This window comes from Pongo abelii, chromosome 2 (assembly GCF_028885655.2).
Source record: "Pongo abelii isolate AG06213 chromosome 2, NHGRI_mPonAbe1-v2.0_pri, whole genome shotgun sequence".
Classification (NCBI taxonomy): domain Eukaryota; kingdom Metazoa; phylum Chordata; class Mammalia; order Primates; family Hominidae; genus Pongo; species Pongo abelii.
Window position 1 is genome coordinate 181,072,064 of NC_085928.1, and position 26,157 is coordinate 181,098,220.

A 26,157-nucleotide genomic window follows, 5' to 3' on the forward strand; every position below is an offset into this window, starting at 1 on the left:
CCATTACCCCTCTCTGGAGCATTTGCAACTATCTAAGGGCATGTGAGGAGTATTTTTGCTGGTTCTGATGACTGAGGAGCATGACTGGCATTTACCATGAGAGGCTAGTGATGCTAAACATCCTGCAATGCACAGGATTGTCACATATTACCAAGTCTTTTCCCATACATCATGGCATTAGTGCACCTTTTGAGAGAGGCGGCTGGCCCTTTGTGTCAGATCCTTTATTGGCTTTGGGATTTCTTTTTCCTCATACATGAAGTTCAGAGGGGACATATCAGGGGGCCCATTCTCTTGTCACATTCTCAACAAGACTTCACTGCATGGCTCAGGAAACATGAGGTACCCAGAGTAGAAAAACTGTGACTGTCTCACACTGATAAGTTAGCTCTACACAACCAGGGAGATAGTTTTGTACAGAAGTTCTGTGTCTCAGCCCCAGCTAAACCAACCACAGATATTCAGAATGCCAGAGAAGCCCATGTGGAAGCCTTCCCGATGGAGCTCCTGCAGCAATCCTCCGGACCTGCTATCTCCCAATAACCTCTGAGTCTTGGGAGATAAGCTGCGTCTCTTAAGACTCAGTTTCTGTCACTTCCAGGTCAACAATAATTTTTCCATCTCGGATTGCAGGCAAAGGAGAGCTATGCAAGCGAAGGAGGACTGCATGCAGCCAAATGACTTGATCAGACTTGCATTTTCAAAAGGCCTCCCCATCAGCCATGGAAAGGGGCAAGACTAAAAGCTGAAAAGCAGTGCAAGGCCATTCTGTGGATCTAGGCATAAAATGATAGGGCATTGATCATTTCAGCAAAAGCAGGATGAGAGTCCATGTTTATAATCACTGCTGAGGATGGAGACACAGCCAAGAGGAATAAAGACTAACAACTATTCAGGTTGCTGGTCATTCTAATAGGACTTCAGTGGATACCAATTTAGAAACAGAAATTAGAATTAGGCCAAAATAAAATAGGCAGGATTTGGTGACGATAGGTTGTAGGAGGGCAGGTGAAGTCCCCGGCCAAGGGGCACAGTAGACGATGGGATAGAGAAGACCAGGAAAAGTACGAGTGGGGTGGGTACCAGCATGAGGCAAGTCCCAGACATGCGAGTATTTGTTTTACAGAAAAATAATACAGGAAGATGCGAGTAGAAAACATCAGCATAGGCAGCAACTGAATAATTTGGATTACAGACCCAAAAGAGAGACATTTCCAATACTCAACCAAAGTGAATCAGTGCCAGCACAGAGAATAAAATAATTATGTGTACAGATCTGGATCCTGGCAGGAAATAGCCCTAATTTAGCTAACATTTCAAATTTCTTACTCCAACCATCCGTATCTTTCTTAAGGAAAGGAAAATAATCAAGCCCTTTGAAGAGTTAGCTGATTTTTATGTGAAGGATTTGTACATTTTGAACCCCTTTGCCAGGAATCAATACTGTTTTATAATTACATGCCACTCAGGTCCCCGTGCAAGGTGTATACAGTATTGATTGCAACTCAAGAGCGTCTGCGCTTCCCAAGTATTCTGTAGTTTCTGAGAAAGACACTCAAAAGTAACTAATAATTAATAATGATCTCACTTGGATCAGCCGCCGCTAACACATGGAGGCATCTGCCAGGGCTTTGGTTCCTGTGGTGACGTTGGAAAAATAAATCACTTTCCCAACCTTCTGAGGGCACCCTGCCAATTTCCAGCTGCTGTGTCTCAATGTTAATGCCATTCTTGAAAAAATATTTGCTTTCTCTCCTCCTGTGCATGGAGCTGTATGAGGGAGGGGATATAAAAAAAATATCAATGCGAGACCAAGTCCCTGGCCTCAGGCAGACACCTTTACAAAGCTCTGATGACTCTTGCTAGAAGAAGCTCTCTGAGGGCAAGGCCAGTGCTTGATTTCTGTTGTACCCCAACGCCTCACATGGGGGCCTGGCGCCTGGCAGGTGCACCTAAGAGTTTGTTGCGCTGAACACAGTAAGAAACTTGAGGGAAAAGACAACACAGTATCGTCTTAAATTTCTTTGTAGACTTTTCCCTCCTGTCAATACTGACGGTATGGCTACCTTTCCATACCTTATAGTATGGTTATTTGAGTATATCTTGCCAACTTTGCAATGTAGATTGAAAGCTGTTTGTGGGCAAGATCTCTGTTCCACTTGTTTTTATCTCCCATTGTTTCCATATCAGGCCAGCCACCAGTGATATTTGTTGTGTTGAAAACTGCAAACTGGATAAGTAATAGAAGAGGGGAAAGCCCTGCAGAGATTTGTACCAGACCTTTATTCTTTGATGCCCTTCTTAAGTAGCTCTTATTGGCTGGAACATTCTTTTATATTGAACACAGACAGAACTGGAGAATATTCTTCTAAAAAGAGTCACCTACAGTTGGCACTGGAACGTACCTGTTTGCCATCTTAGAGAAAGGCATGAAAAATAAAATAAGGGAATAAGAGTCTAAACTGGAAAAAAAGGGAAAGGGGAGAATCAAATAGCATTCCTAGATCTTATTCAAATTATACGTAATGAAGATAGTGGTCCTGCTATCAGAAAAGAATGGCTTAAACCAACTACTCTAAAACTGTTGGCAGATTCTCCACCTATATTGAACTGCCTAGAAGTATATTTTCATCCATGTCTTCTTGTAGGCATTGCCAAAAGTTATATTCCTTAAAATTGGACATTCAGTGGCTTCTTATAAGTCTCTTAATTTTTTTCCCGGTGGGGAGATGATGGATAGAACCTACTGTTAAAGTTTTCCAGGCCCTAACGATTGTTGCCTTACTCTATGGAGTAGATAATCAGGGACTTCATGTCCCTTTTGTCTTCTGTTGATGTTTGCCAAGGATGATTTCTTTTTTAGGACAATTCCTTTTTATTTTAAAATATTTTAAATTACATATTTTAAACATTAGAGAAAGGCATGAAATATTTAAAAGTTCTTATTTTAAATATTTATGATTGACATGTAATAATTGGACATATTTATGGGGTACAATGTGATGTTTAGATACATGTATAAATTAGGTAATGATCAAGTCAGTGTAATTAGCATATCTACCATCTTAAACACTTATCATTTCTTTATGATGAGAGTATTTAAAAACCTTTTATAGCTATTTTGAAATATGTAATACATTGTGAATTTCAGCCATCCTCTTATGCAGTAGAACACCAGCACTTATTCCTCTCGTCTATAGCTTTGCACCCATTGACCAGTCTCTCACCACTGCCCCCTGCCAATCCTCTGGTAACCACTATTCTACTCTTTCCTTCTATGAGCGTGACATCTTAGATTCCACCAGAGAGTGAGATCATATGGTATTTGTCTTTTTGTGCCTGGCATCTTTCAGTTGATATAATGTCCTCCAGGTTCATCTACGTTGCTGCAAACAACAGAATCTCAGTTTTTTATGGATGAATAGTACTTCATTGTATATAAGTACCACATTTTCTTTATTCACGCATCCACTGATGGACACATGGGTTCATTCCATATCTTGTCTATTGTGAATAGTGCTGCAGCTATCTCTTTTTTTTTTTTTTGAGATGGAGTCTTGCTCTGTCACCCAGGCTGGAGTGCAGTGGTGCAATCTCGGCTCACTGCAAGCTCCGCCTCCCGGGTTCACACCATTCTCCTGCCTCAGCCTCCCAAGTAGCTGGGACTACAGGTGCCTGCCACCACGCCTGGCTAATTTTTTGTATTTTTAGTAGAGACGGGGTTTCACCATGTTAGCCAGGATGGTCTCCATCTCCTGACCTCATGATCCACCTGCCTTGGCCTCCTAAAGTGCTGGGATTACAGGCATGAGCCACCGCGCCCGGCCACAGCTATATCTTGAACACACAGACTTCCCTTCCTCTGGCTATACACCCAGTGGTGGGATTGCTGGATCTGGGGATCTATTGGGGGCAGTTTTGAACCTCCCTATGAACGTTCTCCCTATGAACGCTCCCCTCACGCTACCTCTAGGTGGAGGCTGTGTGGCTGCACTTTCACGCATGTGAATTTGTTAGTTAATTTTAATGAGGGAATAGTAATTTTGTCCCCCCCTGTTCAGGGGGCCCTCAAAGGTAATACATTTATCCAAAATTGGCTATGTAGAATTTTTGCTGTTTAAATTCTTTGCAGAGAATATCACCTCAACCCTTAAATTCTGAATTGTTATTAGAGGTCTAGTTTTAAGAAATAATCCTCATGCATATTCCTCACAAGGGCTGTGGAGTCAGTCTTTCCTTTTTTTTTTCTTTCTTTAAATGCTCTTCTTAGATTACTTTAGATAAGCAGAAAAGTGCGCACCTACACCAGGGTGTTCTAGCTCTCATAGAAGTGACTTTGATGAACTGCAATGCCATAAAATTGTGTTTTATGATGTCTTCAAAATAGCTGAATAAAGCTAACCACTGCATTTATGCCAAGAATATTGCCTCAGACATTATTCATTGCACTACCTACTAGGCAAGTGTATAGTTTTCAGTGTGATCTCAGAAAGCTTGTCTGAGTAACTGGTTTACTCTTATCTGATGGACAACATGAATCTCAACCACTTCACATCTGTCTCTTTTCTCTTGTGTCAGGCCTCAGAGCAGATTGGTGACCACCCTGGGCAACAGCGCTGGATGCCACGTTGTGCAGGCATTCTGTGCACTGACCCCGCTCCTGCCTGCATCTTCTTTCTCCCTTCTACTTTATATTCCCTTCTACATTGTCTTCTCGTTTATTTTACTTTTAATTGCTGTATTAATCTCTTTAAGCCACCTTAAGTCCTCCTTTTGGAATGAGGAAAAGTCATAAGAAAATAAGCCAAAAAATGAGAAACAAACCTTGGCCCTGGTCCATCTTTTATATACATCATATTTCCCATTATATGGACCCAAGTGATATCCACATCTGCGAATTAATATCCTATAGCTGCAATGCAACGTGTCATTGGGATAGAGGAGTAGGCAAGAGAGGCAACAGGGCTTGGGGAAAGAATAAAATGGTTTGGAAACAGACTAGATTCTGGTCCTATACTGCCACCAATACGAACACTGAAGACCACATAGCAGCGCTCTGTAAATATGTGTTTGATGGCGGGGCTCACACCTGTAATCCCAGCACTTTGGGAGCCAAGGTGAGTGGATCACCTGAGGTCAGGAGTTTGAGACCAGCCTGGCCAACATGGTGAAACCCCGTCTCTACTAAAAATACAAAAATTAGCTGGATGTGATGGCGCGTGCCTGTAATCTCAGCTACTCAGGAGGCTGAGGCGGGAGCATTGCTTGAACCCGGGAGGCGGAGGGTGCAGTGAGCCGAGATCATGCCACTGTACGAGATCGTGCCTGGGTGACAGAGTGCGACTTCGTCTCAAAAAAAATAAATAAATAAATAAAGTGATGAATGAGTGAATGTTGTTTGACCGTAAGTCACCTTCAGCTAAACTTTCAACAAGGGTATAGATTAAGTAATCTTGCAAATCTGTTCATTCTAAGAGTCTGAGCAAGGTTATGCTACATTGCAAAGCAAAAATCTAACCATTCAGAGTGAAATGAAGCAGAATTCTTATTTGCCCTTGGAGAGCTCCTGTTGCTTTTCATCTTGGGTGACCTCCTGAAAGTGGTGAGAGGAAACCCCACTGTGACTGTGGAAGACCCGAGTTGGCCTCCAGAGGACAGGAAAACGGCTGGTGCAAGATCAAGTCAGGCTCCTTGGGAAGTACCTCAAACCATCCCCTCCACCCAGGGGCTCTCTGTTCAAAGACACTCAGAATGAAAGGACCCAGTGTGGTCTTTTGAATTGACTGCACATCACACATGCCCCCTCACTTTAAATAGGACTGTTCTGTATAAGCTTCACGGGAGCTATACTTGCGATGAGAGGTATTCCAGCTTCTGGGCATTCCATTTTCCCATTTAACATTGCTAAAGTTTTAGTTTTGGAAAGATCATTGCAAACCAATGACTATAGGGTAAAGGCATGATTCCTTGTGACTAAAACTGGGGTTCCAAACCTTTTTTTATGTAAGAACGCAAGAGTGATGGGGAAGCAGTCTGGCACCTCTGAATTCACTATATGACAATGAAATAAAAACAAAAATAATAATAACTATGAATAATGAAGAACACTTATGTAGTGCATCCTATGATGCCAAACACTGTACTCATGTTAACTCATTTAATTCTCACCAAAACCTTTTGAGGCAGGTGATACTGTCATCACCCCCTTTTGACAGATAAGGAAACTGAGGCACGTCCAGGCCAATATCTTGCCCAAGTTCACTCGGTTGGTAAGTGCAAGGCCAGGATTTATATTCCATGCCTCACTCTTGCCATGCTGCCTCATTTGGGTCCACAAGAAGCATCGGTATATACAAAGTAAAAGATACTGTCTAATGCTTTTTAAAGTTGCCATTTCCCCCTCTTTCTATCTTTACTTGTTACCTACCTTGTTACCTACCTTAAAGCTACCATAGCTTTCCCAATGTTCTCAGAAATAGTAACCAGAGAACACTGGGAAAGCTAGACAGGCTGGATATAACTCATTCCTTTTTTTCTACACCTACTTTACACCGTGAGAGACAAACTATCCAACCTACCCTTTGAGAGCTTTCCTGAAAAATTAACTGCCTAAATGAAGCCTTTTCTTTGGGCTCACAGGCCAACTTTTGATTAGCAGACAGCCCCGTGGCTAAGCACTGTCAAGCACATGTGTGCAAGCTGGTCTTTGCGGACACAGAAAGAGGCATGACAGTTCTAAACAGACTGAGCTTCACGGAGGCATGCAGAAGAATTCTCATCCTGCCTCTTCCATGGATGCTAGTCAATGTGATTATTCACAAACTCCTTAGTGTCTCTGAGCCTCAGTTTCTCCAGGGAGAACAACCACATGGGATTTCCTGGGTGTCATACAGAGGAGCAAGAATGGCCTGATGGACATCCCTCGTACCTACGACTCTGAATGTTAGTGTGAAAGTCAAATGCAGATGAAACCCCCAAATTCCTACTGTCATCATTCTGAAACCTTAGTATGAGACCCTCAGACTGAGTCCTATGAAGACAAGCCAGTTATAAACCAGTTTACTAATACAGTGTTTACAGAGAAGGCCACTCCAGTACTCCTGAGATGATACTAAAGATGCTAACTTATATGTAGAAAGGTTGCAGGAACTGGTAACATTTGTAGAAAAACAATATTAATGTCTTCACACATTTCTAGGGCAGATATGCAGGGAATTTCAGTTTTATTTGGCACAACCTGTATTACTGCAGGGATATCACAAGAACTTGAATCAATGAAAAGATAAATTTTCCAACATTAGGAGTTGTTCAAAAATAGAATGTGCTGCCTCAAGCCCACGGACATACAAGGAAAGATTATATGTTAAACAGGTTAGATAACCCTGTTTGAAGACTATTGCAAAAGGAATTCTTGCTTTGAGAGAAGAAATGGCTGAGATCACTTTTGAGGTTCCTAATATTCCCCAGCTTCTATGATTCTATAAAACCACTCACTAAAGAAAACAAGAGTCAAAATAAAAGCAATTCAATTTAAATGTCATGTGAAATAAGATTTCATGTGAAACTATTTTGTTGTCATAGTTCTATGGTTAGGAATAACTAAGAGGACTGTGAACACACAAAACATATAGACTAGATGTAATAAAAGTGGTTCTGTAAAGACCCTAGACAACGGAGGGTAGGTCTGTGTGATATCCATTGCATGCAGGCACTAAAAAGCCATCCCTACCTTCCATGCAAGGTACTATAGATACACCAAGGATCAGCAACTGTCTAACTCTGGGTTTTTTTCAGTATGAAATGCTGTTAAGTATAAAACACTAGCATACTCTACCTTCCTGTGTCTTAAAAGCGTAGGCAGGAGCCTGGGCAAAAGGACTCCAGATTTCAGTAGCATTTTACACTACAAAATAGGGATGTCAGCCCAACTCCCACACTGTGGCAGGAAATCCCTCCCATCACAGGATCCAGGTGACAAAGTGGACAAAGTCAGAACTCCTTTGGCACAACACGTAAGTTAGAACAAGAAGCCCTTTTGCGATCCACTGGGAAGTGGGGTTCCTTATATCCATGCAGATGACACGGCTCCCTGAAACACAAGTGTGATTTACATGTGCATGCGATTACTGACCATTATCCAAAGCCCATGGGCATGCTTTGTCCTGGACAATGAGCATCTGGTTTGCCAGGATGGTTCCCAGCTGTTTCATAATTTCTGTTCAGTTATTGAAATAACAGAGCAAAAGCCCAGCTAGAAAGTGTTCAATCTTGTGTTGATGCCAATGACATCCAGGAATAAAAAGCTGCGCTGCCTCCAACTAGCCAGCCACTGCTCACAGGACACACTGGGACACCTGTGGTTAATGATTAAGTGAATTAAGGACCACTTCTCGGCAGTGCTGATGTATTAACACTCCAGGCTCTGAGATGGGGAAATTATTCTTGCTCACAGTGCTTTCCTCTGACTTGGGGCCTGGGAGTGTGGTCCAGTGGGTAGAAATGCTGCACTGGTAAAAACCCACATGATTTTCCTGTCTCCTGCTTGTGCCCACTGTACTTGCTTAGGCTGCATTCAGCTTCAAGCCCTCACCCTGGAAAGAGATGACCCAGGGCAGCAATAACAAAGCAGGTAATGAGAAGCAAAATTCTTCCCTTCACAGGTAACACTCTCCTTGAACTTATTCAGGGGTTTACTCAGTGCCAGGTACTGTTCTAAGTGGTTTGTATGTATTACATCCCATTCTATAAATGGTCAAACTGAGGCATAGAGAAGTCATGTCTTGCTCAAAATTACAAAGGCAGTAAGTGGCAGAGCTGAGATTCAAACCCGGGCAATGTCTTACTGAACTGCCACGTTCTCACCTTTTTGGTGAAAGGGTCACTCGGAACGTACTATTTTCCCTGATGCAAGAAGCTTGTTATTCACTCAGCACAAGATCTCTGTTTCTTAAGAACTTTATTTAGATATTGTTAGGAAATAAAATTTCATGCAGCCACTTGGTGGCAATGATGGGATCATAATTATACAGTGTTGGAAATGACAGCAAGAAATACTGATAAGATAATCCATCAGAAGGTAGTTTCTCCAGGGGAAGGTCCTCTAGGTTTCACTGGGAAAAGGAGACTTCCCAAGGTGGCAGTTGACCCTACTAAACAAGATATCCACAAAAGGATGAAGAATGGGCCGCCTCCTTGTCCTGACAAGGCCAGGACTGCAGGCTAAGTCACTAGCAGATAGACAGCCCAGTAAGACATCACGAAAATGTGCTCCGGAAAAACGCCTTCAAAAGGGGATGAAAAAGTCAAGGTTTTACACTAAACAGGGAAGGTACATTAAGGAATTAAGGAAGACAGGGAATGAGGAAATGCTATCTATAAACAGCACCATTAAAATGAAAAACAAAATTAATAGTACTATACTTTGAAATCAGCAGTTCCAAAATAACAATAAAATATTCACCCAAGAATATCAATCCAGTTTTTGTGTTAGGCATTGTGCCAAGTCCTCTGTATTTATGGTTTCATTTACTTCTCAACAATCATGAAAAGTAAATATTATTTTACCAAATGTGCATGTAAGGAAGCTGAGGTTCAGAGAGGTTAAGTAATTTGCCAAAGACCACACAGCTAAGATTAAACCTTGGCCTTGGCCTGTAAAGATAGTGTATTTTACCTCTACACGGACCTAAAGCTGGCCATCTAAGAACTATTAGACATTTATTGCTCTGAATGATGTAACTGAATTCCTCCCAGTATTATAACAAATATTCTTCCCAAAGCATGGAAAGAAGCTTACCTATTTACATTTATTTTAATAAATCCAAAAAGGTTTTACTGTAGCACATAAAGGAGTTCAAACTTTGGAAATTCGTTTCCTTGACTTTGGTCAAAGGCACCTACACCAATAACAAGAACAACTCATATTTATTAAGGGCTCACTGTGTGTTAGTGATGTCGGCAGGCTTTCTATGAATTAACTCATTTAATTTTCACAACAGCCCTGTGAGGTAAATGCTATTGTTATTTCTTGCTTTACAGATGAGGAAACTGTAAAACAGGAAAGTTGAAGAACTTAGGTCACATGTCTAATAAGGAAGAAAGCTAGGATTTGACCCCTGGCAGTCTTAGGTTCTAGAGTCCATGCTGTTAACCAAAATACAATTTCACTCTCTACTGAATTTTACCAAATGCTCTGCTGTCCCAGGACTTTCCAGAGCATCAATATGCTGTCCTGCACTGTGATTCTTAAAGAAACTTGCAGCTGCCCCACCGCCTTACCACTCTTTTGTGGGTGGAGGCTGTCTAGGAGCATTTGGAAGAAGCTACTAAGGTTCCAAAGAACAACCTTCCACACCAGCGGCTTCTCTGGGTTTGGGCTTCAGCTTGCACAGCTGAGCTGCTGTGAGACTGGCTTGGTTACCGTAAGAGAAGAGTGAATGGTGACTGGGCACGGTGGTTCACCCCTGTAATCCCAGCACTCTGGGAGACCAAGGCAGGCAGATCACTTGAGGCCAGGAGTTTGAGACCAGCCTGGCTAATATGGCTAATATGACAAAACCCTATCTCTACTAAAAACACAAAGACTAGCTGGGCGTGGTGGAGCATGCCTGTAATCCCAGCTACTTGGATGGCTGAGGCATAAGGATTGCCTTATGAATCTGGGAGGCGGAGGTTGCAGTGAGCTGAGATGATCGTGCCACTGCATTCCAACCTGGGTGACAGAGTAGACTCCGTCTCAAAAAATAAAGTAATTAAAAAAAAAGAAAAAAGGAAAAATGTATGGTAACAGAGAATGTGAACAAAAAGCTGACAGCAAATGGATGAGCATGGAATTATGAAGAGTTCCAACACAAGCATAAGGTGGGTCTCGTTAGAAGTATTTAAGCTGAATTTGACCAGTCCTCAAAAGTGAGGTCTGTCCAGCTTTTGGCAGTCAATAAAGTTCTTTTATATCCATTTTTCTGGTTAATCCTGAGGACACCTTTGGTGGTGGGAACAAGCTTTGCTACTGACCTCCCTGTAGAGCTCAGGAAGTGGAGGTGTGGGGAGAATAAGAACTGCCAGGGCACGCAGGTAGTAGGAGTACATGGTGGCCCTCAAAAGTTGACGTCTTTTCACTCCAAGTGCAGATCTACTGACTCCCTGGGCAGGTTGCTTCCCTTCCCAGAAAAGACAGGAAATGAAAGAATTTTTAGGGAGTATTACACAAAAACTATGTGTTTTTTTTTTTTTTTTTTTTTGAGACGGAGTCTCGCTCTGTCGCCCAGGCTGGAGTGCAGTGGCACGATCTCAGCTCACTGCAAACTCCGCCTCCCGGGTTCATGCCATTCTCCTGCCTCAGCTTCCCGAGTAGCTGGGACTACAGGCACCTGCCACCACACCCGGCTATTTTTTTGTATTTTTAGTAGGGACGGGGTTTCACCGTGTTATCCAGGATGGTCTCGATCTCCTGACCTCGTGATCCACCCGCCTCGGCCTCCCAAAGTGCTGGGATTACAGGCGTGAGCCACTGCGCCCGGCCAAAACTATGTTTTAAATATCCTCTTTGTCATTTGAAACCAAAAGATGCTATTGTCTTCCTGACCTCTGAGCAGCATTCTGCAGAGATGGCCCCTTTAACTCCATACTTATGCTTGAATACTAAATCTTTGCTTCTATAGCATCAAACTCTCCAGGTGTTCCTTCAACTTCCTTATCAAATTTCTCTTCTGTCTCTTCCTTGCCTATTCTGAGTTCTTAGAGCTCAGGCCTACACTCTCTTCTCATGTGTACTTTTATTACCACAAACCAATAATTCCTATTTTTCTTATCTTTGACCCCTCTTCTATGGCCATCTTTACATAATCCAACTGCATGGATTGTACTACTACTATTACTGTTGGCTGCTCTTCCTCATCCCTGATGTCTAATCAACTTGCACATCCTGCATGGTCCACAGGCTACCTTTGTCTCAAACGTGTCCACTTTTCTCAATCCCCACTCTACCATCATCTGTCCAAAGCATCACACTCTCTGGCCTGGACTAACTTGTCTCCTCCATTTACTCTTGCTTCTTTCCAGCACCAACTGCAGCAGCCCAAGTTTCATTTGAAAAAGGCAGATCTGATTCTATTCCCTTAGTGAAGACACATCAATGGTTTCCCACTCTTAGAATAAAATTCGAAAGTAATCCACATGGTCTACAAAGCTCTGCATGACTGTGCCATGGCTTCCCTGCCTGGTATCTCTGCGTGCCCCACTCTCTCCTCTAGCGGGACTCTGACCAAGCCAGGTGAGGCTTCCACCCTGTGGCGTGCTCTTTTAGCATGCCACTCTCCTCCACCATGGCAGTCATTGCTGTGATGATAAATGAGTACTTGGCTGATTATTTGCTTAGTGCCTGTTTCCCTCACAGATCTAATCATCACAATGGGAGAATGTATTTCTAGTGTCTAGCATGGTGCCCACACAACAGAGATGTTCACTGAATATTTGTCAAATGACTACCTACAGACCTAATAAGGAAAAGGGAAAAGGTTTTAATTCAGCCTCACGCTTAAAAACAACAACAACGACAATTGAGTCCAACATCCTTGAAAGCCTCAGTCACGATAAAAAGTTAGAGGCTTAGAGAGGGCTGATATTTTTAGGCTGCCAGGTTCTTACTTTGTACATTAATGCTCCATGATTACTGGCCAATAAGATACAGGTGATATCTCTTCAAAAAAAAAAAAACATTCATGGGATGGAGCCAAAGTGTATATTTTTTGGCCAGATAGAACTCGTTATTTTTATAACTGGACAATGTTAGGATGGTCTTGAAGGGCACTACATGAGAATGCTGGTGTCCTGAAAAAGTCTTGAAAGAATAAAATGTACTACCAGGGAGCAGGTGCTTCTGGGGTCTATTTGATTCATTCCTGTGACTTAAAGGCACACTCCCCAAAATGAAAGTATAGAATGTGCTCAGCAATTTGAAACACATAAATAAATCACTAATATCATTTCAAAACTCTTGAGCAGAATCAAACATCACCACAAACTTGCTCAAGATTACCAGAGTAGAAGCCTTGACCCCTGAAGGCTCCCATTCTTGGATCCTAACTCCATGATACAGAATAAAACAAGATGTATTTTGTTTATGCCAAGTAATAGAAATTTTTATTGAGCTGAGTAAAACTAGAAGAGGTCCTCCTTGTACTTTTTCTCACCATTGATGGACTCATTCACTTTAGCTGGGTTTAATCAAGTTCCTGGAACTTTGTTGTAGGTTGTACTTCAACATTGGTCAAAAGCTGAGTCTTCTCTCCACCATTTAATTGGCCTGAAGCCACGTCCTTTTCATAAAGCTGATCAGTGACCACATTCAGTGTATATTCAAAGTCCTTCTAAGAATATACAGACACTGATTTAGAGCTTAGCCAAGTCCACGTGGTTACTCATAAATAGTAAAGGACGTGCAGGGCTTCCTTAGAAACCCTCTGGTGGGAGGTGACATTTGAGATCACAAATACAAAAGCTACAAGCTACATAGTCCTGTGTGACCAAAGGGGTAGCTAAGTGGGAATGTTTTTCCTACAAAAGGAAAAATGATTCACAATGAAGCTAAATACTCAAGCTGAACTATGGGCTTTAACAGTTTCTACGTGACAATGTAGTTCAAGTTCCTACTCAGGACACCAGAAACACAAGTGGTCACCAAAGGCCAGGGAAGCAGACATAGAAGGGGACCTGGCAGGAGCAGGACACGGCAGAAGAGTTCCTGGTGGGAGAGAATGTCATGACTTAGGGGTTCAGAATTTACAGCTGTCTGAGTACTTAGTATTCCTTGTTCTTCTCCACTGCGCTATAGAATAAGATGAAGGATCAAAAGAGAAAGCTGGTATAATCTATCAATGCTCTGTGGCCAGAAGCATTCCTGCTTCTGGTATGGAGCCAAGGCTCATGCCCATTGGTACACACAGCAAAAGGCTTGTGCCCTCGTGCATGCTGGCTGATGTCTTCTGTGCAAGCCAGGATTGACAGGGTGTGTCTCTGGATGCACATGCCTCAGTGAGCTGAACTCTGACTTGCTGCATGGTAGAGGTTCAAGCAAATGCCACAAGAGAAGAGACACAAAGGAGGCCTTGGCAATAGCTCTGACTGGGAACATGAGACAGAACCCAGGTCTCTGCTCTCTTGAGCAGAGTGAGCATCTGTTGGACACAGATTCTGTGCCCTTGTGCAGAACTCCTTAAATGTTCACGGTAAAAGACCATAGATGTAGAGGCCAGATGAGGGATGTGGAAAAGCATGCCAGCTCTGACTTATCAGTGGAGAGACAGAACACATGCAGTGACTTGGTGCTTAGGCTCTGCAGGCCAATCCCCTGGATCTGAAACCTGGTTTTCTTCTCAACCTTTAACAAGTTATTATTAACCTCTCTAAGACTCAGCTGCATTATCTTTAGACTGGAGATTATTGTGAGGATTAAATGAGACAATTCGTGTAAGGTACTAAACACAGTACCCTGCAACATGGGACCAATTACTTCCCTCCCTGAACCTCAGTTTCTTCTTTGTTAAATGGGGATTATATGAGTTTTGCATGAGAGATAATTGATACAGGAAAAGAGATAATGATAGTAGATGAGATACTGGCTATAAGCAAAGCATCCTGCCTGGTACTTGACATACTAAAATCACTCAATAATTGTAACCATTGAGTATTATTGTTGCTGGTCTGATACTGATATTCCAGGGACATAATGAGGTTGATGGGATTTACTGCAAACTGGAACTGAAGCCCTCACTGATTTAAACCAGGGAGGCTGGACCTTGATGTACCATTTAAAAAGCAATCTGCTGCTGGTGACTGCAATTCACCACCCTCTAAGTCTTCAGTGGCCACCTAACAAAGCAAGTGAATTGCTGCAAGCCTGTTAATGAGAAGCAAGCTGGTGTTTGGGAAACCTGTAAAATTACTATCCCATTACCGTGCAGTTAGTGCGCCTTTCATCTGCTGCCCAACTTCCCCAATAGATATGCTCTCTCGGTTTCCTAATTGTCTAGAGGCTTTGATTTATCTGTCAGAGGAAGGAGGCCTGAGAGATCTGGGCAAAGTTCTGGGAAGGAGGCTTTAACAAATGTCTGTAAGACCACAAGGTGAGAGTCTGGCCCAGGACAAGGCATGCAGCCAACTGTGGCTAGCAGTATGTCTTCCCACACAGATGAGCAGTGTCTGCTGCTAAAGGCAGGTCTTGCCCACAGGCTGGAGGACAGGCCCTGGGTACTAAGAGATATCTGGGAAAGGATCTGTGAAACATTCTTCCTAGCATTCAGAGCATCAATAGGCAGGTCCTACTCTTCCATACTTGAAATTCCACTTATCTGCTTATTCACTGTGATCTAGTTAATACCTATATTTCACCTCTCAACTACTGACCCATTCATTAATATATTACTTTACTCATTCCACAGATATTTATGAGGCACCTACGACATGCTAGAGATACATCAGGGAATAAAAGAGAAAAAATCTCCTTGTCCTGATGGAGCTTAAATTCCAGTAGGGACATTCAGGCATGTAAAAGTATATGTAGAGTATATTTGAGGGTGCTAAGGGCTGTGTAAAAGTAATAAGGCAGGGCAGGGAAATAGGACATACTGGAGGGAGGGGCTGTGACTTTAAGTAAAGCTTAGAAGGTGCTGAGAAGGTGATATATGGGCAAGACAGGAAGGGGTGACAGCCTTCACCTGCTTTTCTGAAATGACCACACCACCACAAAAAGCAAGGGAAGGCTTTTGTTTGTAAGAGCATTCAGGACTTATCTGCTCTTGCACTCAAGCTCTTTGTGCCTCTAAGCTCTGTGTGCTCACAGGTGGGATGTGGGCCCCCAGGGAACACCTGGAGAGTGACCACAACTGAGAGGCTTGGGGTCAGAGGTGGCCCGAGCAGGTCCTCACCTCCTCCAGCCGCCGCCTCTGCTCCTTCTGCTCCTCAATGCGCTTCTGACGCTCAGCCAGCAGCTGCCGCTTGTGCTCCTCATTCTCCCGCTGCTGCTGCTCCAGCTGCTGCCTCCGTAGGGCCTCAGAACGCTCCTTGTTGGCCAGCTGCAGCCTCAGAAAGTCCCTCCGCAGCGTCGACTCCCCTGGCAGATTCAGGATGGAGCTGTGGGTAGGAGAGAGTGATCAGGATCCCACGTGGGGCAGGGGCCATGGCTACCAAGAGGCCTTGGAGGAGGAAAGCAGGACAAATGATTCACCCACACACGGGGAAAGAAGAGCACAGGCTCCTAGATCCTCTGCTAATTCAATCATTCACCCCAAAGAAACAGCATCAGGATAAGAGACCTGCCTCCCTTTCAGTACGACTGTGGCCAACAAATGCTGCCTCCATCCACAGAGGGATGTCACATTCTTAGAGTTGTCACCTTCTCCAGGACTGTCCACACCACTCCCTCACCCTTGGGACGTGGCAAAGATTTGTTTTTAAAGACTTTAGCCAGTGTGCAAGCCATGAGCCCCAGACTGGATTATTTTCAATAAAAATGGACAATGGTGGGCAACAAGGGTACTCTACTTAGACAAGCACAGATCAGCCTCACCCACACCACCCCCTCACACCAAACCCCATGAGGCAGAGGCCAGGCTGCTCCTGTGAAGCCACGATGAGCCAGCAATGGAAAACCCTTGAGTCAAGGTCGACACAGAGCCAGGATCTGAGCCCAAGCCTGCTGAGTCCAAGTCAGGGTTTGCCTGACTGTACCACAATTAAAGGGCTTGGTTTGGCTCTGGCCACAGCAGGTGCAGCTAGGACTTCAACCCAGCTCATTGGTTCCTAGATCCTGTTTAGGCAACAGTTTTCTCTTCTGTAAAATGGTGGTTGTACATGAATGTGTGTGCATGCGACAGAGATCTAGAGGACATAAATAAGTTCTACCTACTTCACTGGTGGTCCTGGGCTGCCCTACTCGCAGGTGAACAACTAAAAGTTACAGACTCCTTGATTCTGCACAGCAGCCTAAGAGGGAGCTGAGAAATGACTTCTGCTTATTCAAACCTAGCCCTTTTAATCTTTCTGGAAGCTTCCATTTGAAATAAATCTATTAAACACATATTTACGGAGCACCTGCTATGTGGCAGTCACTGTAGTAAGCTCTAAGGATATGGCAGTTGCTAGATAAATTCTCCCTTTAAAGTTATCTTCTTATGGGACACACATACAGACAAATAATTTCAGGTATTAATAGTCTCTACAGAAGACCAAAATTGTAATTGTAATTGAGTGACAGTGGTGGGGAGCTGAGGTAAGCTTTGAGGCCTTACTTTAGATGGGTGGTCAGAAGACCTCTCTGGGAAGGAAGCAGTTGATGAAGAAGGAAGAACATTCCAGGCAGAAGGAAAAGCAGGTTTAGAGGCCTGAGGGGAAAACCGGTGTGCACCCTATTTTTGAGTAAGTGAACACCAGCCGGGCTTCCCAAAGCAGAGTGAATGAGAGGGAGAAGGGTATGAGAGGAGGTCAGAGGGATAGGTGCGGGGCCGCGACAGCCATGCAGGCACGGGAAGGTTTTATGCAGAAGAGCAACATGAGCAGATGGGTTTGGCTGCTGAATGGATGACCTAGCAAGGGGTACAGGGGCAAGCACAGCAAGTCGGACTGCTGCTTCAGAGTGGTTCTGGGGTGGGGACACCACCCAGGACGAGAGCAGAGGGGATGGAGGAGGGAAGGAGCATTTGGGGATAGAGGTCACGAAGCCTGTGGACAGATCTGATATGTGGAGTGAGGGATGACTTGCAGGTTCTGTCTTGGTGGCTGGGTGACGGTGGTAACGAGAACAGGAGTGAGGAATGCTGGGGGAGGAGCAGGTTTGGTGGCAGTTAACAGGAGGACCAAGGATCGGTTTTGGAGAGTGGTTAGTGTGCTGTATGAGATACTGCCATGAAAAGACAGAAAAAGGCTTTGTTCGTGATGTTCCATAGACAATGCTTGGCGTCTACTAACAAGCCTTCTCCAAAACTTAGAGCCTTTGTGTCAAACTCTAAAACCCCAAACGATGGTGCTTATCTACACAGGCCGCTTGCCCTGTGCAAAGGGGAGGGCGCTTGGGAAGCCAGCCTCCCATGCACACGAGGATGCTCCATTAATATTAATTGATGTTGAATCAATGTCAGGAGATCTGAGCTGTGTTAGTGACTCAATCATTAACTCTGTGTGTGACCTGGTTGCAACCCTTAAGGTGTCACCTCATTTCTAAAATGAGATGACCATTGTCCTTTTCTATTTTTCAGGATTTCATGAAGATTGATTAGATGCGTCCATAAAAACAGGACTTGGACTTAAAGTATAATAATAATAATAAAAAACAACAACAACAGGACTTGGAACATAATCTTCAGCATGATATAATGACATGTTATAATTATAGAAGTGTTAAGGTATGGCTGGGCTGGCTCCCTGAGTGACTCCTAATATGCAGTTTAGCAAGTGTTAGAAAGACAGGGTTTCTCAGTTCTACAGGAAGTGGTCAGAAGGCTGACACAGTAAGCTTTTGGGTAAGCTTTTGAACACTGGTGTACAACTTCTCTGAAACCAGGGCATTTGGTCCTCTGCCTTTCAGGAATGTTCATTTTCTATGTCACTACTTGGCAGTCATCTTCTTTATGCAGCTAAACCGGGGGTGGCCAACATGCTATGTATCAGATGGTAGGAGAGAAGTATTTGGTCTTTGACCTTGAGGAATCCTGTGGCAGGTGAAGAGAGAAAAACTGGATGGCTCTGAAAGCTCAGTTCCATCTTCCTATAGAAGCTTAGCAAGAATCCAGCTCAGTAGGTCTGAGTTAGCATAAAAAAAGAACACATGGTATCTGGCTCATTCTAGCAGTGGTGGCTAAGCTGGCCCCTTTTCTGGTCAGAAAGCTCTCCCTCAGTGGTACAGGAACTGATCCTTCTGGAGCATTAGGGTCCACTCCTTGGATGGCTCGAGGAGGGATGCCACACCTCGGTGAGTCTTCTGCTTGTGCAATTCCCCCCAAGTCTTACTTCACAGGTATACTGCATGGCACCATGGGATGTGGGCCTGCCCTCCTTGACTCACCAAGCTGAATTCGCTCCCCAAAGAGATATCCTGGCAGTGCAAGCACACTAACCTTAATTATTTATAAACACAGACTAGAAGAAAGTCAGAATCAAAGTCAAGTGGAATTCAAAATGTAGGCATGACAATAAAACAGCCCTGGATTCTGAGGTCCAACAGGTGACAATAGGAATGGCCCAAAAGTATTTGTTTGGAGTTCATCTCTACGTATGATTTGATTTTCTGAAAATCACTTTCTCCTGGATTAGGCTGCAATGAAAATACCAAGAAATGTGACAAGGACAGTGGCTACCCGAATGGGCTTCTCAAAGGTATAAAGTAACAAACTGAATAACACAAGTCCGAAAATACCACTTAGGTCTCTAGAAAGTTGCAGTTTTAAATATTTTTAGTCCTTCATTGCCCAGATAATTAGCCTTCTACCCATTCTACATGTTACATATGTAAGAAAACAAGCTCTTAGGATAGAGACCATAAATCTTGGGGGACAAGATAGAGAATATGCTGATTTCCACATTTTCGTAATGGTCTGCCTAGGGAAATTTTCACAAATTAATGAGTATGTTCATGGGCAATAAATTAAATAAGACCACCCTGGTGGATTCTTAAAAACGAACCTATAAATCAAAAGGAAAGCGAATTTCACACAAGCACAATTCAGAATGTGAACATTAGAAGACTTGGCTTTTGCTCTCATACCTGGGCTCTCCTGAGTCATTCTCCTCCTCTTCTTCCTCACTTCCGCTGTACTCGTACTCTGTCTCATCTGAAGAAAGATCCCAGCATGTTAGTGCACAAAAAGATGCTATGGCTCAGTAAAGCCCAACCCCGTCTCTTATATATAAATAAATAGACACCCAAAGAGTCGTGGTTATTAACACAGTGCTGGAACGGTCTCCAGGCTTGTGATTTAATGGTTCCCATCAGTATATGAAATTAACCACATTCAAGGCTGTCTCGGCTGACTCTAGATATCTGTCCCCAGTGCCTAGTGTTCACATGAGAAGGAATTAAAAAATAATTCTTTTTAATTTTTTTATTAATTTAATTTCAATTACAAATAACTTGTTTGGCCGGGCACGGTGGCTCATGCCTGTAATCCCAGCACTTTGGGAGGCTGAGGCGGGCGGATCACAAGGTCAGGAGATCGAGACCATCCTGGCTAACATGGCGAAACCCCGTCTCTACTGAAAATACAAAAAAAATTAGCCAGGCGTGGTGGCGGGCGCCTGTAGTCCCAGCTACTTGGGAGGCTGAGGCAGGAGACTGGCACAAACCCAGGAGGCGGAGCTTGTAGTGAGCCAAGATCGCGCCACTGCACTCTAGCGTGGGCAACAGAGCGAGGCTCCGTCTCAAACTAATAATAATAATAATAATAATAATAATTTGTTTGTGTTATTCCCACTATAAAGCCACCCATATCAAACCCATTGGCCCTTTGTAACTTATTGATGGTATTAACCATTTTTAAAGTAGGATTTTATTATGACTTACATGGACTCACAAACTGTCTTTAGATTATTTTAAGTGCAACAAAGAAACTTTTGACAAGAGGTGCTATTAGAAATATATAGTGGCCGGGTGCAATGGTTCACGCCTGTAATCCCAGCACTTTGGGAGGCCGAGGCGGGCAGATCATGAGGTCAGAAGATCGAGACCATCTAGGCTAACACAGTGAAACCCCATCTCTACTAAAAATACAAAAAAAATTAGCTGGGCATGGTGGCAGGCACCGGTAGTCCCAGCTACTCGGGAGGCTGAGGCAGGAGAATGGCATGAACCTGGAAGGTGAAGCTTGCAGTGAGCCAAGATTGCACCACTGCATTCAAGCCTGGGTGACAGAGCAAGACTCTGTCTCAAAAAAAAGAAATATATATATATATATATATATGTGTATGTATATATATGTGTATATATATATGTATATATGTGTGTGTGTATATATATATGTATTTAAAATGTGTTTTGATTGATCCACTAGGGACAGTCCTTTAATTCTACAAAATGGGAAGCAGTTTACATGTGAAAATGAATAAGATTGAGGCTTGCTTTGGAAGAGATCAAATCTAATATGTGAGATGAGTAAATATCAGAGCCTCCATGATTGTGAAGAAAGGGAAGGAATATTTAGTGGGTATCTCCCACGCCAGTCACTACTGCTAGATATTTTACTCTGTTCTCTCATTTATTTTTCATAATAACCCTCCAAATTAGTGTCTATTTTTCAAGCGAGAATACTGAAATTACAAGAGGTTAAGTAATATAACCAATGTTATCTCACTAATAAAAGGTCAATCTAGGATTTGGATTTAGAATTCAATCCAGAACTTTTCCAACTTAAGACCCAGTGCTCTTTCCAACATATTATATGCTAAATAGCAGTACATATAAAGAGCAATGAGATATCAAAGAAAGGAACAGCTAGTGCCACTTGGTCATAATGGAGGAAGAGACTTGAAGTCTTTGGAGAAAAAATGAACTGGGCTTTGGAAGGTCAGTGGCCCTTCTCCAGGCAGTTAGCAGCTGACACTTGTGGGAAAAAGACACTCTAAGCAACATATCCACATGAGTAAGGCTGGCAGTTTTACAGTGCATAATTTGTTCAGGAAACAATGAGCTGTGAGTAGTTAGGTGCCTGGGTGTGAGAAAACCTCATGGAGGGAGAAAGGCTGGCAGGGATGAAATGGCTCACTGATTCTTATAAATGCCATGCTGAGAACTTTCCTATTGGCAATGAGGAACCCTTGGAGGAGCTTTTAAGCAAGGGAAGGTGTCACATTACTCCTATCTCTTCATAGCTGTAGGTTAATAATTACGACCTTGAAGACATTTGCACATCCCTAAAAAGGAACTGAAACTGCAATTTAGTTATGTTACCACCAGGAGGCAGTAGTCACACAGTGAGAATGCTCAGATTTGATAAACATGCCTTGCTTTTCACGCTAGCCATTAAAGAGATAATGAAGGAAAGCTAAAAGTTTGATGAGTTCAAGTGTATTTTTTAAACCACAACTTAGCTTCATACATTTAGGTATGTATGAAGCTTTCAGGCTACTTATTTTTAAAATATTAGTTCACCAAAATATAAAGAACCTGCATAAAGTATTTTAATACTCCACACTAAAAATGAAATATTCCAAACTTTTTCAAAATGAATAAACAGATTTCAAAGTAAAAATGCAGAATTTTTTATCTAATAAAGGAAATTACAGCAAGGAAAAGAAGCACACAATTATTCCAATTACTTCTACTCTCTAGGGTAAATCCTTCATTTGTCAGGCTCCTCAATTTAATATTTAATACTTCACCAAAATTTGGTTTTGACTGCTTTTATATTACTGGGTTAAACTGGCATGTGTCAGCATATGTTAGGGAAAAAATATCAGGTTGAAAAAAATCACAAATAATGCAAAATAGAATTGCTTTGATTGATTCTACCAAAAGTTGGTCATAGAACAACTAAGAAAGTGAAAAGTAATATTAGAGCAAACTAAGTCATTTGACTAAACTGAACAAATGGAATTAGATCTCATTTGATCAAACACCATTCCTTGGGGAGCAGACAAAAAGGAGACTAGAACTGTGATTCTGGTGGCCCTAAGCCTAAACAGGCTTAGATTCCTTAAATTACCACATAACTCTTGAATATACCTATTCCCAAGAATCTTACTTTTCCACTCTGCAGAGAACAAACACATTAAAAATGATCTATCTTCATGGCATGGTGAGTTCTGAGTCACATTCCAGAGTTTGTGCCCCCCAAAATGTGGAAACAACCTGAGGCACAGGCTTCACTTACTCTTATTTATACCCCAGAGGGAGATGGGTCATGAGTTCTCACAAAGTACTCTGAGTAAGTGATGAAAAAGTATGGGTCAGTAAGTAATTGCCTACGTAAGAATAACTGATATTTACTGAGTGCATCTATGTCCTGGACATTATGTCAAGCATTTTAAATGCATTACCTCATTTAATCTTTGCAACTATTTGAGGCAGTAGATATTATTAGTATACTCTCAATCTTATTTTAAAGATGAGAAAACTGGAGTGATGTTCACATAACTGATAAGGGGCAGAGTTAGAATTTGAACCCAGAATATGAATCTGAAAACAGTCTGAGCACTTAAACTATGCTATATATTCACCGTATAATAAAATGTCCTTTTGAGAGAAGTTAGCATTTAATGGTTGCATGTCTGACACACTGCCCTAAAATATGCCCTTAAAAATTCTGACTTCATGGAGTAGCCCAAGACCACCATGGACAAGGAGCAATTGAAAAATCAGTCCTGGAACTTTTGAGTTTGACCTATGTATTTCTCTTCATGCCTAGTTCCTCCAGCTTGGGCTGGCCTACCAGCTCCTTAGGGTCTAATTGACATCTTATTAACTGCAGATGAGCCACCGTTTTGGCCTAGCTTCACAACCTCCCACTCCTGAGTCTAAGCTGATCATCCACTCCTTTAAGTCCCTGCTCGCTGCATAAGAATTCTTCCCTGGGGCTGGGTTTGGTGGCCCATGCCTATAATACCAGCACTTTGGGAGGCTGAGGCAGGAGGATTTCTTGAGTTCAGCAGTTCAAGACCAACCTGGGCAACATAGTGAGACCTCGTCTCTACTAAAAATTTAAAAAAATATAAAATTAGCCAGGCATGGTGGTGTGCACCTGTAGTCCCAGCTACTTGGGAGGCTAAAATGGGAGAATCACTTGAGCCCGGGAGATAGAGGCTGCAGTGAGCACTCCAGCCTGAGCAACAGAGACAGAGCCTGTCTCAAAAAATAAAAAATAAAAAATAAAAAAAGTGCTGGGTGGGTGGCTCATGCCTATAATCCCAGCACTTTGAGAGGCTGAGGTGGAGGATCCCTTGAGCCCAAGAGTTTGAGACCAGCCTGAGCAACAAAGTGAGACCTCATCTCAAAAAAAAAAGAAAAAAAAAAAAAAAGGAACTCTTCCTGGAACCTTTGCTGAGATTCTCTCCTCCTGCCTTAGCCCTCTGCTGATCTTACCTCTCCAATCCAGTCTCGACTTTCATACTGCTCACCGCCCCCACCGCTAGTCCCCAGCTTGTGTTATGGGTATTAACTGCAGAGGCAAAGAAGAAAGGAAATGCAAATAACAGAAAGGCAGCCTCTGTCCTGTCTGTAGGCTACCCTCCGCTACTGCCTCTGAACTGAAGAGGGGAGAGAAATGGAGAGGAAGGAAGCAAGAACAAGCACATCACCATGGCCTACCCTCCCATCCTCAGTCTCTGGTCTTCCTCTCTACTCTCCACTCACCACACTGTTAATGCTCAGCTTTCCAGCCTCACACTGCCTTTCACTGCCATCCTCCCAGCAGCAACCCCCTCCTGCTGTCTACCCAGAAAGCCCTCACTGCTGTCCTCTCCATTTCTCTCTTCCCATACTCTAACTTGCCCTACCTCAGCTAGCCATTAAACCTGCTCCAGACCATGCAAGTTTTTACCTTGGTCATGGTGCAGTCAATATGCTAGTCAATCTCCAAGAACAAATTTGTCTTCCTTTAGAAAGGTACTGTTTCCTCAAAGATAAATCCTATGCCAGAGAGGCACAGGGTAGGGGAGTGCTGGTGAGAGATACCATACCGATGATTATGGCAGCAAGCGCACAGTGTAGTAGAAATTAATGGTGAACCTTAGCCATGACTCATGAGTTGTTAATTGGAAAGCAAAGTTCAAAAGTGATTCTGAAATTACTGGTTTCAAAATTTGCCTAATCAAAGTTCACTTCACCATATAAGAATCTTGCTCATTTCTACAAAATGCACTCCCCTTACCCATCCAACCTTAGTTTCACTTTTCTTTGGCTTGCATTTTGTCTCATTTGGCAGCTCACCTCAATGTTCCCTAATATATAGTATTAGCATACCATTTCTATGCTAGTTAAAAATGTAAGCTTCCATTCAAAAAGGTAGGGTGCAGCCTGAGACCCCAAGTTTGGACTCATGTTCTTTCAATGATGCAGTGAAGAGACAGTGACATATAAGAGCTAGAGTCACAAAGATGTGCTTTTGCATATATAAAATAAAGAAGTGTGTTAAATGACCCTCAGCTCAAAATCTGATGTTCCATTCAGCAAGCTTGGCAACCTAATGATCTTTTATATCACTGCAACTATAAAAAAATTATTTCTGACTTCTAAATAACAGAATTAGAAATGAGCTTCAGAGCACATAAATTTAAATGTTGAAGAATGTCAGTACAGAAAAATGTCAACTAGATGAATTTTTTTCTTTAGGTTATCTGTCTTCTGTAGAGTTTCAGTCATCTAAACATGAATATTAATTTGAATTAAGAAAATCACTTGTCATATTAAAGTACTTCATAGTATCATTCAACATGACTTTGTTCAGTGCCTGGCAGAGGTAATGTTTCTTGCAGTTCTATTTTTTTTGATGAAAGATTCTACTTCAATAGTCTCATGCCACTGATGCCCAGAGGCTGTGGTCTCAGAGACAGCCCGTCACACTAAAGAATAATGCAGGCCCATTTGAAATCCCCATAGTCACCTCCACATACATCAAGCGCCCATGATTCACTCCAGCTTTTGTTTCTGCTGCTGAAATACAAATGTGCATCTAACCTTTTTCTCCTCGCTTCTTCTTTGTTCTATCAATATGGTCCTTGAGTTGAATGCGGACCTGTCGCTCATTAGGTTGGTCTCGTATAAATGGATGCTTCATCAATTGTTCTGTTGCTGGTCGCTGGCTGTGATTCTTTACCAAGCAGCTCTCAATAAATGACTGGAATTTTTTTGACCTGCCAAACAAAAGAAATGAATCCACAGATAAAACGGCGATCCAAAGAAAAGCAAACATGTAATTTCTGAAATGCTGGGACTTTTTTTTTTTTTTTTTCAAGGTCCAATTGGCTGGCATAGGGATCATCCACTAATCAGAAAACAAGTGTAGCACTATATTAGGCATAACGGGTTCAAAGCCATCATCATCATCAACGTGCAATTGAGGTAGCAGAAGGTAGTTATGCACATGAAAGCAATTTTGCACAATTTATATGTAACATTACGTAGCAGACCAAAAGGACGCAGGGAAGAAAAAGACCCCTATAGGAATCACATCTAGAAGG

The 26,157-nt window shown here is 42.7% G+C and overlaps 1 protein-coding gene across 5 annotated transcripts in view; it reads right to left on the reverse strand.

Moving 5' to 3' along the window:
- The window catches only part of TNIK (TRAF2 and NCK interacting kinase), a 400,486-nt gene that overhangs the window by 81,101 nt on the left and 293,228 nt on the right, over nucleotides 1-26,157 (reverse strand). For all 5 annotated transcript variants that reach the window (XM_054552986.2, XM_054552987.2, XM_024244766.3 and 2 more), the window contains 3 exons: nucleotides 25,655-25,830; nucleotides 19,754-19,820; nucleotides 15,924-16,128 (listed from right to left, as the gene is read on the reverse strand). In XM_054552986.2, coding sequence (XP_054408961.2) covers nucleotides 15,924-16,128; nucleotides 19,754-19,820; nucleotides 25,655-25,830 — 448 coding nt within the window. The remainder of the gene's footprint in view (nucleotides 1-15,923; nucleotides 16,129-19,753; nucleotides 19,821-25,654; nucleotides 25,831-26,157) is intronic.